Source organism: Phocoena sinus, chromosome 15 (assembly GCF_008692025.1).
Source record: "Phocoena sinus isolate mPhoSin1 chromosome 15, mPhoSin1.pri, whole genome shotgun sequence".
NCBI lineage: Eukaryota > Metazoa > Chordata > Mammalia > Artiodactyla > Phocoenidae > Phocoena > Phocoena sinus.
In genome coordinates this window covers 48,268,401-48,284,866 of record NC_045777.1, presented here as the reverse complement: position 1 = coordinate 48,284,866, position 16,466 = coordinate 48,268,401, and the positions used below count along the sequence as shown (strand labels likewise).

General features: G+C 43.5%; 1 protein-coding gene across 1 annotated transcript in view; it reads right to left on the bottom strand.

The window, feature by feature from the left end:
- DZANK1 (double zinc ribbon and ankyrin repeat domains 1) overlaps positions 1-16,451 on the bottom strand; it is a 74,818-nt gene extending 58,367 nt beyond the window's left edge. Inside the window, 6 exon segments of the mRNA XM_032605565.1 lie at positions 1,369-1,487; positions 2,481-2,577; positions 3,976-4,090; positions 10,742-10,895; positions 14,154-14,270; positions 16,181-16,451. Of these exon segments, the coding sequence (XP_032461456.1) occupies positions 1,369-1,487; positions 2,481-2,577; positions 3,976-4,090; positions 10,742-10,895; positions 14,154-14,262 (594 nt within the window). The 5' untranslated portion in view covers positions 14,263-14,270; positions 16,181-16,451.
- Between the last annotated feature and the right edge of the window lie 15 nt (positions 16,452-16,466).

Genomic DNA, 16,466 nt, shown 5'->3' with positions numbered 1-16,466 from the left:
TGTACAGCCTACTCTCCACACCGTGGCCCGAGAGAAAACTCGTAAATGTCAATGAGATTGTGCCTTACCCTCCAAATGGTTTCCCTTTACAATCAGAAGAAAATCCAAACTTCTCACAATGGGACTCATCCCAGTATCTGGGATTCCCACCCAAGCCTGCCAATTAGAATCACTTATGGGTGAATTTTAAAAAGATAAAACCATGCCCAAACCTGACACCAGACCACCGAAGGCAGAATTTCTGAGGCTGGGGTTAGAAGGGCCTCAGGCGACTCTGAGGGGCAGCCACGTGGGAGCAGCACAGTGCTCTGAGCTGCAGCCCCGCTGGCCCCCCACACCTCATCCCCCACCCCGCTCCCCACGCTACATCCTCACCGCCTCCCTGTGACCCCTCACTTTGATGAACTTGACGTTACTCTGCCAAGACCTTTGCAGGGCTGGCTTCTGCTCATCTTGAAGATTCAATTAAAATGTCACCTTTCCGGGGGGGGGCCCTCTCTTATCCCCTTGAATTAGAACACTGTTCTTCCTCCATGTTCACTCTCTGTCCCAGGGGTTCTCAAATTTGAGTGTTTCTCAGAAGAAGGGCCAATTAAAACAGATGATCGGGCCCATCCCCAGAGGCCCTGACTCCGTAGGTCTGGGGTGGGGCCTGAGGGCCTGCATTTCTGATGAGCTCCCACGTGATGCTGACGGTATCAGTCTGGGGACCACACTTGGAGAACCACTGCTCCATCCCATTACCCAGCTCTATCTTTTTCATGACACATCACTATTCTTAATTTTTTGTTCGATTATTCACATGTTTATTATCTGCCTGCCCCCACCCCCGATAAAATGTGAGCTCCATGAGTACAGGGGCCTTTCTTGTTCAACCAGGTATTCCCAGCTTCGGAACAGTGCCTGGCATGTGGTGACAAGGCAGGGATACTTCCTTAAAGTATTTCATGGGAAGCATTAAAAACACAGTAGGGGGGGCTTTCCTGGTGGCACAGTGGTTAAGAATCCGCCTGCCAATGCAGGGGACACGGGTTCGAGCCCTGATCCGGGCAGAGCAACTAAGCCTGTGTGCCACAACTACTGAGCCTGTGCTCTAGAGCCCACGAGCCACAACTACTGAGCCCACGTGCCACAACTACTGAAGCCCGCGTGCCTAGAGCCTGTGCTCTGCAACAAGAGAAGCCACTGAAATGAGAAAATCAGGCACCGCAATGAAGAGTAGCCCCTGCTCGCCACAACTAGAGAAAGCCCGCGCGCAGCAACAAAGACCCAACGCAGCCAAAAATAAACTAATTCATTCATTTAAAAAAAAACAAAAAAAAACCACAGTAGGAATTTAGTACCCTAAAGATTGTCTTTAGAAGTTACCTGGGGCTGCTGGGTGGCTGGTCGAGAGCCTGAGTCTTCACGGAAAGCTGGGGTTTCCCGTGGGCTTTCTGAGAACCGAAGATCTTTCAAAGTTTTAGGGTCAGTTCTTTCACCCACGTCTACGATTATATCAAAAACATCATTCTGTGAATATCTATAATTATATATGCATTCATGCAACTGTGTCTTCATAGTTAGGAGCCTTTTAATAAGGGACCACTGTTGTCACATTTTTTCTCTAAAGTAGAATTATACAAAGAAGCTCCCACTCAGTTAAATTAATAGCAATAAAGAAAAGAATTAGCCCAGACTGAGAAAATTAAAATCTGCCCTGCGACATTCCACAACATTCCACACCAGGCTGGGAAAATGGATAAATCCAGTTGCAAGGTTAGCAGGAAACATCATGTGTCCCGAGGACACACTGCAGCTGTAACATGTCGTAACAGCCCCCACTTTGAGCGACTACTGTTTCTTACTTGCCAAGAAACCTTGTTCCCTAAAATCAGATTATCAGAATTTTTGCTATTTGAAATCTTATCAGTAAGAATGAAACATCCAACTCTTGCCTGGAGGACCCAAGTCACTTTGACATAGAGAGGCAGCTTCAATTTCCAACCCTGGTGCAGAGCTTCAGAGAAAGGTTTCTGAACACAACATTCCACATTTATCTTTGTTGGTTCCAAGGTAACAGAACCCCGGTCCCCTTCTCGGGTCCATACCTCATACCTCATGTGGTATACATCGGGACCATTTCACACCAAGCCCTGCTTCGCTTGAGCCCATCAAAACTCTTCTTTCATTTAAATTTTGTCCTAACGCCACCCTTCCCCCTATAACTGTTATCTGTGCTTTGGTTGATGAGATTCCATGGTTCCTCGGGTGTGTGGTCTCCCACGTTGCAATGAATCGATAAATCTGACTCTGCTGGACAGCTGCACTGCCCTTCATGGTCTTAAGCTGTTGGCTAGGACAGCATTAAAAGTCAAATTACAGCTTACTTTACTGTTCCAGTGCTTCTTATCCAACCCTTCTGCAGACAAGAACACAAGCACTGAACCTGTTTGGTGGTTTAGAATATTAAATCTTATCTTCGTCCTGTCACGTCATACCTGGAAATTTTCCAAGGTTAACATTCCAACCCAGTTTATTTTCAACATTCTTATATTTCTTCCTCCCTTTTGATTCAATAAATCCATTTTTCAGTTCCTAGGAGGGAAGAGATTGCATATCAATCCCTTGATTCTGCCCATTTAGATATGAAAATTAAAAGTTCCATGGTAGAGACAGTGACATAGCCTGCACTTCTCACTGGAAAGGGTTTACAGTCGTTTTCATAAAGTGACCTCTGTCTCACCTTTCCCTGGAAACACACAGCTTTGAACCTGGGCTGCTTGGTGGGCAGCTTGTCTGCTTGGGAAGCCCCACCAGCGGGAGTGGCCAAGACCAGAAGCAGGTGGCAGCATATACGGGCAGGATGTCACCATCATGGGAGTCAGAGCAGTAACAGAGGGACCACCAGACCCAGGGGCAAAGACAGGTGGGGGTCAGGCCAAGACAGTACTTCTGTCCACTACCTGCCCACACGTGGCCCTGAAACATAAACACGCTTCTCTCTGGACTTCCTTCTGCTTGGGCTCAGTCCCTCGTGCTCGGTTGAAGCCTGAGCACCTGCTGCTACACGTGGGTTCAGCCCCTGCCCAGTGTAGACCCCTGACCACACGTGGGCCCCACACGACACCTGTACCACTGCTCTGCTCCCACAGCCTCCTCTCTGGCCTCTGGTCAATCATTAGACTGAAGGGACTCCCAAAAAGCTTCCCGTCACCCCCAGCGAGATCTCCATGACTGAGACTTTTTGGTTGGTTGCCTTGTCGTGGGCTGGCACATCCTCTGACCCTGGGATCTATCTCACTGATGCCGAGAACCCAAACATCCTTTCAAGACAGATCTAGTTCATTCTCCAAAGAGATGAGGCTTTGCAGCTATTTGGCAATGAAGGTTTCAACATAATTGAAGGCCATGCCCACTGAGGGCTTCTACTAGTCTGATGCATCTAGTCAACAAATATACACCCTCTGCCCTCTCCTACCTGCCCCCGTGCAAGATGCTGAGTATGGCAGACATGCTCTCTGACACCTGGGAGCCTACAGTGCACGGGGAGACAGACAGGAAGCAAAGTATTCACAGCATCAAAGCATTTTATAAAAGGAGAAGACCTGGTGCTAGGGGAGCAGAGACGGAGCACTGACGCCCAGTTTAGTTTGGCTGGAATATAAACAGGGGAGTCACAAGGCAAAGAATGACTGAGGACAGAAACTGCTTCTTAGGATGCCAGGCTAAAGGGTCCTGCTTTCTTCGACGGGTAAGGACACAGGAGACAAGGATGCTTGCTAGGAATCTCCAGTGGGCAGGGTGGAGGAGGGACTGGCCAAAGGGTGGGAAATCAGCAAAGATACTTTGCAATGGTTGATACTGACCCCAACTATAAGGACCTGAAAATGGGCAGAATGACTGTGGTGGTAAAGGAAGGGGAAGATGCGACCACTGAGAATGGGAGCTGAGAATGCGGTGAGGATCCGAATGCCTTAGAGTGTCATTACGTACCTGCTCTGGAGGGTCTTTGAGAACATTTTCCACGTCGTCTTCTGAAGGGACTGCATCTGGCAGTACATAGTCCACCTGAAACACCTTTGTTACCATGGCACTCTGTCTGCAGTCTCTGAACATTATTCAGAACAGAAAAGGTCTGCGTGTTACACAAAGATTCAAAGACAAGGTGCCTAGCAATTAAGATGACTCTATAAAGCCCCTTAGTCTAGAGACTAAATTTATTCTATTTTAAATTTGGAGAAACCAAAATACAGCTTCTATAATCTTTCCCTACCTTATTCTTATTCGGGTTATCTCTTGCTATGCAACAAACTGCCCCAAAACATAATGTCTTAGAACACAAAGCTGTGGGTTCACCATCTGTGCTCCCGGTTGCCATCTCTCGTGTGGCTGCAGTCAGGTGTCAGCCGGAGTCGATTCAAAGACCAACTCAGCCGGAGGTCCAAAATGATCTCTCCCCTCACGTTCCAAGTCTGGCCTGGGCTGGCCATTCAACTCTCTGCTTCCCTCTCTGTCCATCTCTCTCTGCAGGTGGTGAACTTGGGCTTCCTCACAGTACAGAAATGTCAGGGAGGTCAGACTCCCTACACGGTGGCTGGCTTCCCCCAGCATTTATGTTCCGAGAGACCAGAGCAGACACTGCAACACTTCTTGTGGTCTGGCCTTAGCATCATGTCTGGTGCATTATCTTGGTCAAAGGTAAGTCACAGGGCCAGCCCAGGTCCAAGCAGAGGGAGGCGTGGTTCATGGGGGGCCATTCTGGGGGACCATCTATCACACTCACCATAAAGATGTCATACGTTAAGTCTCAACCTATTCTAAAACAAAGAATGGGGTTACCTATGTATCATTCATTCCATATGAGTCACGGGGATTTTCCGTACCCCAGTTGTGGGTAGCACTATATATGCTGCCCTGGGAGATTTTAACTGTTATTCCTCAAATACCAGCAAGTTCTCAATTTATTCATAATATTTCACAATGAATCTTGTTCCTCTCAGACGCAATAGGAGTCCACTGAGAAAGCAATGCAGAGGGCCCAGAACTGAACTCTGGCAGTGATTTCAACTCAGAACCAGAAGCTCATCTACACTTTTTAGTTTTTAAAACAGTTTTATTGAGGTATAATGTACATCACATAAAATTCACCTGCTCTAAGTATATAATTTGATGATATTTCCTAAATTTACACAATTGTGCAACCCCCACGGCAGTCCAGTTTTAGAATGCTCCATCACCGAAAAATTCCCTTGTGCCTGTTTGTAGTCCTTCCTTGCTTCCACCTCCTACTCCAGGCAAACATTGATCTGCTTCCTGTCTCCATAGTTTTGCCTTTTCTAGAAATTCAAAATAAATGTCATCATACAAATATAGTCTTACATATCTGGCTGCTTTCATTCATCTTTTTTTTTTTTTTGAGGTTCACCCATGTAGTTGCATGTATCAATAGTTCATTCATCTTATTCTTGAGTAGTATTCCATTTTATGGATGTACCATAGTTTGTTTATCCATTGCCAAGTGGACGGTCACTTGGATTTTTTCCAACGTTTGGATTATTATAAATAATGCTGCTATGAGCATTCACATATAAATAAGTCTTTGTAGTATAAGCCCTGGAGGTTGGATTTTCTCTTGTTTGTAACAAACAAGTGCCTGACTTAAGCTTCGCTTGCTGAGGCATCCACTTCAAAGGCGGCGATCTTGAGTAGACATGCTGCCGACCACAGGACTAGATAAAGATCCAGGCCACCTCCCCCCACGGAGGCTCCTTTATCTTAGAGATCTTGGTTGGTTTCAATGACTGACCAATTGGGTTGCTTGTTTTTTCTCTTCCTGCTTTAAATTCTCACTCTTATGTTTAAAATTCACCAATAAAGAGTGAGCCCGTGGAACCCTAGCCCCCTCCTTCCACCCCAATAAAAGCAGAACCTCTGGCCTGTGATTTCTCCCTTCCTCACTCCCTCCCTCCATCCCTGTCTCTCCCTCTGTCTCTCTCTCTCTCTCTCTACCTGTGACCTCGCTGTATGCCACATAATTTCCAGGACTTGTAAGTAATAAACCTCATCTCTTTCAAACCTTCCTTTTGATTATTGCTAAGGGCCTCTTGCAATCATAATAAGAACAAGGCCCGGTCTAGCCACATGTGTGGATAGATACACAGGAGCAGAATTGCTGGGTCATATGGTCAGTGGGTTTAACTTTTTGGTTGTTCCATCTTACATTCCCACCGGCATCATCTGAGAGTTCCGGTTTCTCCACACACTCACCAACACTTGATATTGTCGGCCTTTTTTGATCACCTGTACTCTTGAATATGTTCTCTGTAGGTATTTGCTTGAGATGTGTCCCTAGTGTATTAGGATGCAGGCTTGGCTGTTGTAACACAGAACTGAAACAACAGTGGCTTAAACAAGAGGGCAGCAACGGGCTGTAATCCACCCAGAGCTGTGCAGAGCCACGGTGTCAGGGTCTGGGGTCAAGTTTCCACCGTGTTGTTCCACCACATCTAGAACATTGCATGTGTCCTCTGACCCAACGTGGCTGCCCACCACAGCCACATTCCAGCCAGCAGGAACCACAGCCCACCTCTTCCTTTAGGGTACAATCCAGAAGTTGCCATATCACTTCCACATGCATCCACTGGCCACACCTGATGACATGGCGCCAGCTAGCTTCAAGGAGGACTGGGAAATATCTTTCTTCTAGGAAACACATGTCTGGCTAAAAATCATGGGCTCTATGATTCTTGAAGAAGAGAAACACAGACATTGGGAAGAGCCAGCAGCCCCTGCCGCATCATGGTGACCACACTCTGGTGTATTTGTTTGATATGTTTAACTCTCTCTCCCACTAATTCGCACTGAAAGCTCACAGCTGGAACACAGGTGGTTCTGTTTGATTGGCCCAGGAACTTAATACTGTTTACATCGCCAGCTGCCTTCTCTCTTTGGTGTTTCTTTGTCTGCTTTGCTCATTGATTTTCATATTGGCCTTTGATTTATTTTATCTGTTTCATTAACATTTCTTTTGCAATTTCTCAGATTTTTTACATGTCGTTTTTTTATATTTCTTAAAATTCTTGAAGCTTCAAGTAAATATGTGTCCCAAAATGCTTTAAATTCTTTAAGTAAACATTCAGAAATGAATATACATCAGTTCCAAAATAGTTGAGAAATGCTTAACCCTAAGCAATGCAGAGGTTGTAAGCCACATTTTTAGAAGGAGAAAAAAATTCTCAGAAATACACAATTGATCTAAACGGCCACTACCTATCAGTGAGTGACAATATTTAAGAAATAACATGATCAGTGGGTACTTGCATGTTCACTGGTTGGAGTGACTTATGGGTGGCTAAACTTTGGGGAAGCATGTTTTGTTTTGTATTTAATAACAAAACCAAATTTACAGATGCGGATATGTGGATGCAGATAGAGACAGTCTTTTAGATGAACTGCCTGCCTAACTCATTCACCTCAACATCCATCTCATCTGAATGCTCATCTTTGGCCCATGGTCTGTCATCTAAGATACAGCTGTCCTCCTAGTTAGACACTTCCTGGACCTCACAGACATCTCCATCCAGGGACCATTCAAATCCTGGCGAATGCCCAGGCTTCCTGAATGTGCACATACCAGCCCCATTACTCTGAGCAGAAGCCTGGTTCCCACCCGCTTGCTCTACCCCTTTTAAGGTCTAGGTTGCCTCCGCACCCTAGCTAGCCCTTTCCTTGGGGACCCAGCCAGGGCTCCTACCCATAGACCTTGTCACCCAGAAACCAGCTCAGACTGCCTGCTAGGTGGAAGGAATTTCTGATGGTAATCCAAAAAAGGCTTAGGTTTGGGGTTGGAGCTAGGAATTCTACTCAGAGCCCAAATCTCATTTGAACACACATAAATTTTTGCTAGGATTGGAATCAGATGCCATAAACATGTATCTTTAGGAATACCAATATAAGGTACACTAGACATAAAAAAAAAGTACTCATAGCTCTATCCCTGTAAAGATTATTATCCTCTCCATAAAGCACCATAATTACTTGAATGATTGCAAGGGAGTGAAAAAAACTGGATCTGGAAGAATTCTGCAACTTGTCCAGGCCAGGTTTTCTCAACCTATTGGAAGTTATTGATATTTGGGGCTGGGTAATCGCTGCTGTGGGGCTGTCCTGTGCACTGTACAATGCTCAGCGGCATCTTTGGCCTCCACCCACCAGATGCCACTAACACACTCCCGCTTCCAGTGTGATGACCAAAATGTTTCCCCACGTTGCTAAATGACCCCTTGGAGCAAAATTATGCCCAACTGAGAACCTCTGGTTTAGGAACATGAAGGGGTTGAATAGAAACCGCTTATTCACCCAGGCATGAACTTTTCAAATAGGAGGCTGACCTTCTGAGGTGGGTCACATGACAGCAATCTGTTAGCCCTTCGTTAAGAATTTGAAAGACAATCACTACAGCTGCCACCTGCCTGATCCCAAGTGTATCACCTCTGCCCTTCACAGTGGCTCCCAAGGGCGTCCTGTTAACCTCATGTGACAAAGGAAGAAACTGAGATGCCAAGGCCACATAACTTAAGCCAAGGTCACACAAAGAGGAGGCAATAGAACTGGGATTAAAATCCAGATCTGCAGGTCAACAAACTCCATCCTCTTTCCCACACTCCAAGCAGCGTCTTCTTGCCTTTGTCGCTGCCTCTGGAGATGGCAGTTGGATCTGTCATCCACGCAAACGCAAGGTTTTAGGTCCAGGGGCGGTAGATGGATGCCTGTGGGATGCCCTGGTAGCCTGCGGATACGTTTACTTTATTAATCATTGCTGCCAAATGGGGAAGTCCCTCTTGGTTCTGCTGAAGAAAAATGGTTGTTCTCAGGGGACTCTGACTCCCCCAGTTACCTACCTTCAGTTGAAGCAGCTTTTACCTCAGCCAGGCTTGATTTTTCTTGGCCACCATATAAGGTCATTGACAGAAAAAGGAGAACCATGCAAGTTCATTGCCAGAACACTACAAAATGATGATATCAGAGACAGGAAGCTCTTGACCACAAAGGAGGATTTTAAAGAATCAAGGCAGATGTCAGAAAGTTTGCAGACCCTGGGTTAGACCATCAATACACAGACCATCAAACCTGAAACCCTCCCCCTTTGCTGAGATGTTCCCGAGTCCCTGGCCCCTCCTGCCCACCTGTGTTCCTTACTAGACCATTCTCTGATGTGAAAGTCATAGACATACATATGGGGACATGAAAGCACATGTATGGCAAAGCTCTTATTCATTTCCTTTAAAGAACTATTTTATCGCAAATGAATAGAAGCACTAATTTTCTGCCTTGAAAACTCAAAAATTTTTTGCATAGATACTTTCCCTAAGCTGAGCGCATCTGAAATACTAAGTTTTTCAGAGCAGACACTTAGTGGGCACAGAGCAAGATGGTGAGAGGCATTAACAATGCCCTTATTTTTCAGACTCTTTTGGAAGCTTTATTAACTCCTTTGAACTACATAGTCATTAACTACTACTTCACTTTATGACCACCTGCAGCTTATAAAGGGATCTGCTTTGGGGCTTCCCAGGTGGCGCAGTGGTTGAGAGTCTACCTGCCGACGCGGGGGACACGTGTTCGTGCCCCGGTCCCGGAAGATCCCACATGCCGTGGAACAGCTGGGCCCATGAGCCATGGCCACTGAGCCTGCGCGTCCGGAGCCTGTGCTCTGCAATGGGTGAGGCCACAACAGTGAGAGGCCCGCGTACCACAAAAAAAAAAAAAAAAAGGGGGGGCTGCCTTGCAGCATTGGGCACCAGAGTAATTAGCTTATTCATTTTTAACAATTGAGATGATTTGTTTCAATAGAAATGGTTTGGCAAGTGGGAAAAGACACAGATTCCAATCTTTAGTAAAGAATAATAATGTGTAAGGAGGTTGTTTTGTTTGGTTTTATTTTTATTTTATTATTAAAAACATTTTTTTTAATGCCTAAGCAATCATCTTTGGTGTAGAACTTGTAGCTCTTGTCAAAAAGCCACACAGTAGTTCAGCCAGCAGGGGGAGCCTGGAGTCTCGTTTAAATTAACTGGGCCAGCCAGGTACTGGTTTGGGGCTTAAAAGTCTTCCAAAAATGTGGCCAAACCTGTCTTGCTGCACAAAATAATTCTTCTATCACAGACACACAAATCTGCAAAGCATTTGAGGGTTTTCTTCTCTACAACCCACAGTGAAGTTTACCAAATTAAGTGGTGTTTCTGTATTTGAAAATGAAAAAAAAAAAATCATTGACTAGGAAAGAAAGGACAAAGAAAAGAGTGAAGTAGCTAATGTTTAACAAACTGAAATGACAGTAGCTTTGAAGGCCAATAAAGTCAATACAAAATCAGAGAGAGAACCACAATGGTCGTAGGCCACGTCCTGGGAAATAAAAGAACCATTCACTAAAAACAGAATTCTCCTCAGAGCCAGGCGAATCTCTTCGGAGGTCCCAAACCCTGAAAAGGCTCTTCCTTCCCAAAACCCCAAGGTGGATTTCAAACTAAAAACAGTATTAATATACATAGCACTTCACTGAGCTGTACCCTTACGATTTGTGTACTTTACAGTATAACTCAACAGAGGACAAACAAAACAAAAAAGTTACAGATATGTGCTGAAATTAAGACAACTTTTTCTTTAGTGTACTTCTAATCCAGAACTGATTCTCATTGAAATTAATAAAATTAAAACATAATAAATACAAATTATCTTAATCATTATGCTCTTAACTTACTTAGACACTGCGATAGCTTTAACTTGTATTTTTCCATCAGGCAGAGTAATAGGCTTCATATACTTCAACGTAGTGTTTTCACCATAACCAATTTTCTTTAGGAATTCAGGTTTGCTGCCATCCAGAGTATAATATATGTTGACATCTGGGGTGTCTGAAAAACCCAAAAGAGGATATCTGGAATTAACATTAAAGTAGCAAGTCCCTGAATAACACCTATGGGTCAGTTATTTAATGAGTTTTTTTTTAATGTACTGTAGAAATGAATAACAATAACTAACAATAATTGAGTTCTTTGTGCCACGCACTGTGCTTTACATGAATTAGCTAATTTTATCAGTACAACCTTATGAGATAGGTCCTACTTTATACCCACATTATAGATGAGGAAACTGAGTCCCAGAGACGTTAAGAAACTTGTTAAATAACAGCAGAGTTGTGGTTTGACTTATGGGAGGTTGGATCCATAGGCCATGCTCTTGAACCACTATGGTATTTTGCCTCCCCAATAGAGCAATGATACAAATCAAGCAGGGGTGAATTTTAAAACTGCAATGCCTACTTAGAAAGCAGAGGCTAATTTTTCATTCTTGGAGCATTGCTTAAGAAATGCTTTTGTTATATTTTATTTGGACTAGGTAAATGATTCCTACATTTCTTCGAACATTTGTAAAGGTAAAAAATACATATGATCCAAGATTCAAAAGGTCAAAAAAGGATATACAATGAAAACTCTCCCTCCACCCCTGACATAAGTTGCCCAAAGGCAACCAATAATATCAGCTATCCTTCCAAAAATAGTTTACATCCATACAAGCATATACGTACATATTTTCCCCCCTCCCTTTTTTTTTTTTTGCTGTACGCGGGCCTCTCACTACTGTGGCCTCTCCCACCGCAGAGCACAGGCTCCAGACGCGCAGGCCCAGTGGCCATGGCTCACGGGCCCAGCCGCTCCACGGCATGTGGGATCCTCCCGGACTGGGGCACGAACCCATGTCCCCTGCATCGGCAGGCGGACTCTCAACCACTGCGCCACCAGGGAAGTGCTCCCCACTCTCTTTATATACAAATGGTGGCTTATCATACCCTGTTCTACACATTTCTCTTTTCATTTAACAATCTGTCTTGGATATTGCCCTATATTGGTACATAAAAGCATCCCCATTCTTCATTATGGCTGCACAGTATTGTCTTTCTATGGATGAATCATTGGCAAACAGCCAATCCCTACAGATGAACATCTAAACTGTCTTCTTTCCTTTTCCTTCTTTCTTTTTCTTTTGCTATTACAAGCATTGTAATGAATAACCCTATAAAGAGTTCTTTTCATAAGTACATCTGTAAAATGTGTAGAACTCGTACTGTTGAGTCAAAAGCTATGGGCACTTGTAATTTTGGTTAACGGTGCCAAACTTCCCTCCACGGACAGTGAAACAATTCACATTGCTATCAGCAAGGCACAGAAGTGCGTGTTTACCCACAATCTCAGCCATATTGTGTGTGACCATTTTTTCTTTTATTTTTGCCAATATTTCTTTTATATTTTCCTAGGTTAAAAGAAAAGTATCTCATAGTTTTAACTCACATTCCTTACATTTTGAGTAAGATACACTCATTCATTCAACAAATAATTACCAAGTACCTATTACGTGCCAGACACTGTTCCAGACACGGGGGATACACCAATGACCAAAGTCCCCGCTGTCATAGAGCTTCCATTTTAGGAAAAACACACAAGCAGTAAACAAACAAAAAATTACATATAATCTGTTAAGTGGTGATTAAATGCAAGGGAGTAAAAAAAAGCAGGGGAAAAGGTCTGCTCAGCAAGCTGGTGAAGGGGTGAGTAGAAGCATATTCTCATATGTTTAAAAGATATTTGTATTTCCTTTCCTATAAAGTGTTCTTTCACATCCTTTGTCCATTTTACTATTGGGTTATTATTATTTTTGTCATTGAATTATAGAATCTTTTATTTATTAGACATTTTCAATATTAGAGAATTTGGATATCCTGTCATCATTTGTCAATAATCACCCAATTTCTCCTGAGGGTTATGGGCACATATACTAAGACTTGTATTTTGGTTTGAGAATTTTTGAAAATAATATTGGCTTTTAAGATAAAGGGAGATACAGTATAACGTAATATATTCTTAGTTGGAACTCTTAGTCTAGGAAGCCCAGGTGTCACACCACCGGTACAGATAAATAGTTTGTATGCACATTAGTTATTAAAATACATAACTGGAGTCTCAGAGTCTGTTTTTTTAAATCGAAGTATAATTTATTTACAATGTTGTATTAGTTTCACATATACAGCAAAGTGATTCAGTTATACATATGTATACTATTTTTTTCTTTTTCAGATTCATTTCCATTATAGACTATTACAAGATACTGAGTATAGTTCCCTGTGCTATACAGAAGGTCCATCTTGTTTATGTATTTTATATATAGTAGTATGTATACGTTAATCCCAAATGCCTAATTTATCTCCCCCCCTCCTGCTATCCCCTTTGGTAACCATAAGTTTGTTTTCTATGTCTGTGTGTCTATTTCTGTTTTGTAAATAAGTTCATCTGTATCACTTTTTTTAGATTCCACATATAAGTGATATCATATGATATTTGTCTTTCTCTGTCTGACTTACTTCATGTAATATGATAATCTCTAGGTCCATCCATGTGGCTGCAAGTCAGAGTTTGTTTTAAACAAGTATTTGTTCATATGTTCTACCTATAAAACTTTTCCTTCTCCTTATGTTAATTATATGTGTACGTGTGTGTGTGTGTGTGTGTGTGTGTGTGTGTGTGTGTGTATTCCTGGCATTAATAGGAAATGCATTCACTGCTTTATTTCTGCAGAAATAGCTAAGATTTCTTTTGGCATTACCATGTGACAGACCCTGTGCCCCTCACATCACATATCGATTCATTAAACCTCACAATGGCTGTAAACAGTAGATAATACTATCACTCTCTTACAGTGAGGAAGCTGAGACTTATAAAGGCACAGCAATGTATTAAAGGTCACTAGAAGTTCTCAAAGCCAGGATTCACTCTCCAACCTGTCTGACTGGGAAGCCTGTGTTAGCAGGTCAAACTGAAATCCCAGAAAAATAATGAGAATCCTGGGAAAGTCTGGGGAAGCATCAGGAAATCCTCCCTTGGCTAAGGTGAGTCAAGGCATTGCTACAACTATTACCCACACAAATGGAAGGTTGGCAAGAGTTTTAATCTATATAAATACCACTCTATAAACCACCATTGTTTGAAGTTTTGGAAGTTTTACAAACTTCCCAAGATCCTGATTATAGAAAACATGTAAAGAGATAAATCAACAACCAGATGAATATAAAGAATATGGCAGTGTTATTTTAAATGATTTCAAGTTTATTTGATTCTTACCTGATTTCATTTCCAAAAGCGTATTGTTATCAATTTCATGGTTGGCTTTTCCGGGCTGAGGCACCCGCAGGGGAATGATTTGAGGGACACACACTGAACCAGCCGTCATTTCCCCTCCTTACATTAAAAAACAGTGGATGAAAATAAATTCCAATGGGCACCTACATTTGAACACAAACACTGAAGAGAAGCACCTCGTTCAAATACAGTGAGACCAGTAAAAACTAAAGAGAATACTGTTAATCCATTATCTACAAATATCATTTATATTTTTTATTTTTTGGGAGAGAGACTCATCTCAGTTCTTTGTGGTTTTTTTGTCTTTTTTAAATTGAAGTATAGTTGATTTACAATGTTGTGTTAATACAAATATCTTTTTTTTTTTTTTGCGGTACGCGGGCCTCTCTCACTGTTGTGGCTTCTCCCGTGGCGGAGCACAGGCTCCGGACGCGCAGGCTCAGCGGCCATGGCTCACAGGCCCAGCTGCTCCGCGGCATGTGGGATCTTCCCGGACCGGGGCACGAACCCGTGTCCCCTGCATCGGCAGGCGGACTCTCAACCACTGCGCCACCAGGGAAGCCCACAAATATCATTTTTAATTGAAATAATTATTGTTTCAGCTGTAGTTTTGCTGTTGAGATCTTGTGTGGGGTTTTGATTATCTAAATATTTACCTCACTTTGGGGGAAAAAGCATGAATGTATGGGATGGGAGCACAAAATTCTTTTAAAAGGGACAAATTAAGTGAACTCATCAGAGCAGAGACCATCACTGATGATCTGACCTGAGCAACCCCTGGATCATTACCACATTTTTCTGCCACCTCTCTTGGTTTCAGGCAAGTCAGCACACAAGAGGAACGGAAGTAACTCTGTATGTAGCATGAAATGTTAATTTAGAGCCAACTCCTTTGGGAGAGCTCCAGGTTCAAAGCCCTGCAGTTGTCACCAATTGGTTCTTGCACGTGAAAGCTGCAAAAGAAACTTTAGAAGGATGGCAGAGGATCACGCCTCCACCGGAAGAAAGCTAGCATGGATATAAACAGTGAGCAAAAAAACACAAAAGTCTCCCACTCCATCTACTGTATTTATAAATAATTAAGTACAAGTATGGAGGCCTTAGGGATCTTTTTCTTGGGGGGGCTCATAATTATTAATACATAAAGGATTCAGGGGGAAAAAACCCCACACCTTAATACAGCAACCATTTACATCTCCGATGGTCTGTTCAAATTTCAATGATAATGGATGCATAGGTTTTACTCAACTAAAATCTATATTAAAACTCGAATTTTATAGTGTACTTCTTGCACCCTCCACTATTATTTACAATTTTCCAAGTACTTATATAATCTTAGTTATCAATTTGTGATTGGACATTTAGGCATTTACTAGTTTCTTTTTAGTTTTGGGTTTTGCTATTCTAAATAACGTTACCCTGGGAATTCCCTGGCGGTCTAGTGGTTAGGACTCCACGCTTTCACTGCAGGGGGCCCAGGTTGCATCCCCAGTCGGGGAACTAAGATCCCACAAGTCTGAGGCACGACCAAAAAAAAAAAAAAAAATTTAAAATAAATAATGTTGCCCTGAACATCTCTGTGGTTTGAGGTTTGTCACAGAATATAACCCAAAGGTGGGATAACTAAACTTAAGCAGTGAACTTAATGCCTGGTTGGACAGTTCCAGGTCAGAGGCTAAGAATTTAAATTGCAGTTACAGATATAGATAGTGGAGCAACGGCTCCTACAGAAGGGATGGACTCTGGAGCTTGCCCGTCCTCACACTTTCATTTAAGTGAGAGACAGTTAAAATAAAAACAGTTAAAAGCTAGTTCAAAATAAAAACATTTGGGGAGGGAATAATTCATGCGGCGACTAGGAGCTGCCCTTGGAAGACTGCCAGTGGGTAGGCCAGTGGGCCCCGAGCGAAGAGGATCAATCAGTAGACCGATCCGTTAGGCCCAAATGTCAGTGTGGCGTCAACAGCATCCCCTACCCCGCAACCCCTCCATCCAGACTGCCCCCTCACCGCCCGCATCCGGAACCGCGCCTGGTCCTTGTCCCCGTCCTTCAGGTGCACCCAAGGACGTCCGCTACCTCTCAGCAGGAGTGAGGGCTGCCGTCCTCCTCCTTCTCCTCCGGCCACCGGGACCCGATTGGGAACCCCGGAGTACCTCCGCAGTCCCCCACGCAGGCAGCCCACCACTCACTGCCCTGCGTCCTTTCCTTCACAGAGGTCCGGGTTACCAAAGACGCTGCGAGCCGCGCCCCGCCACCTGAGAGTCGGGCAGGTGATTGGCAGGAGCCCGGCTTCC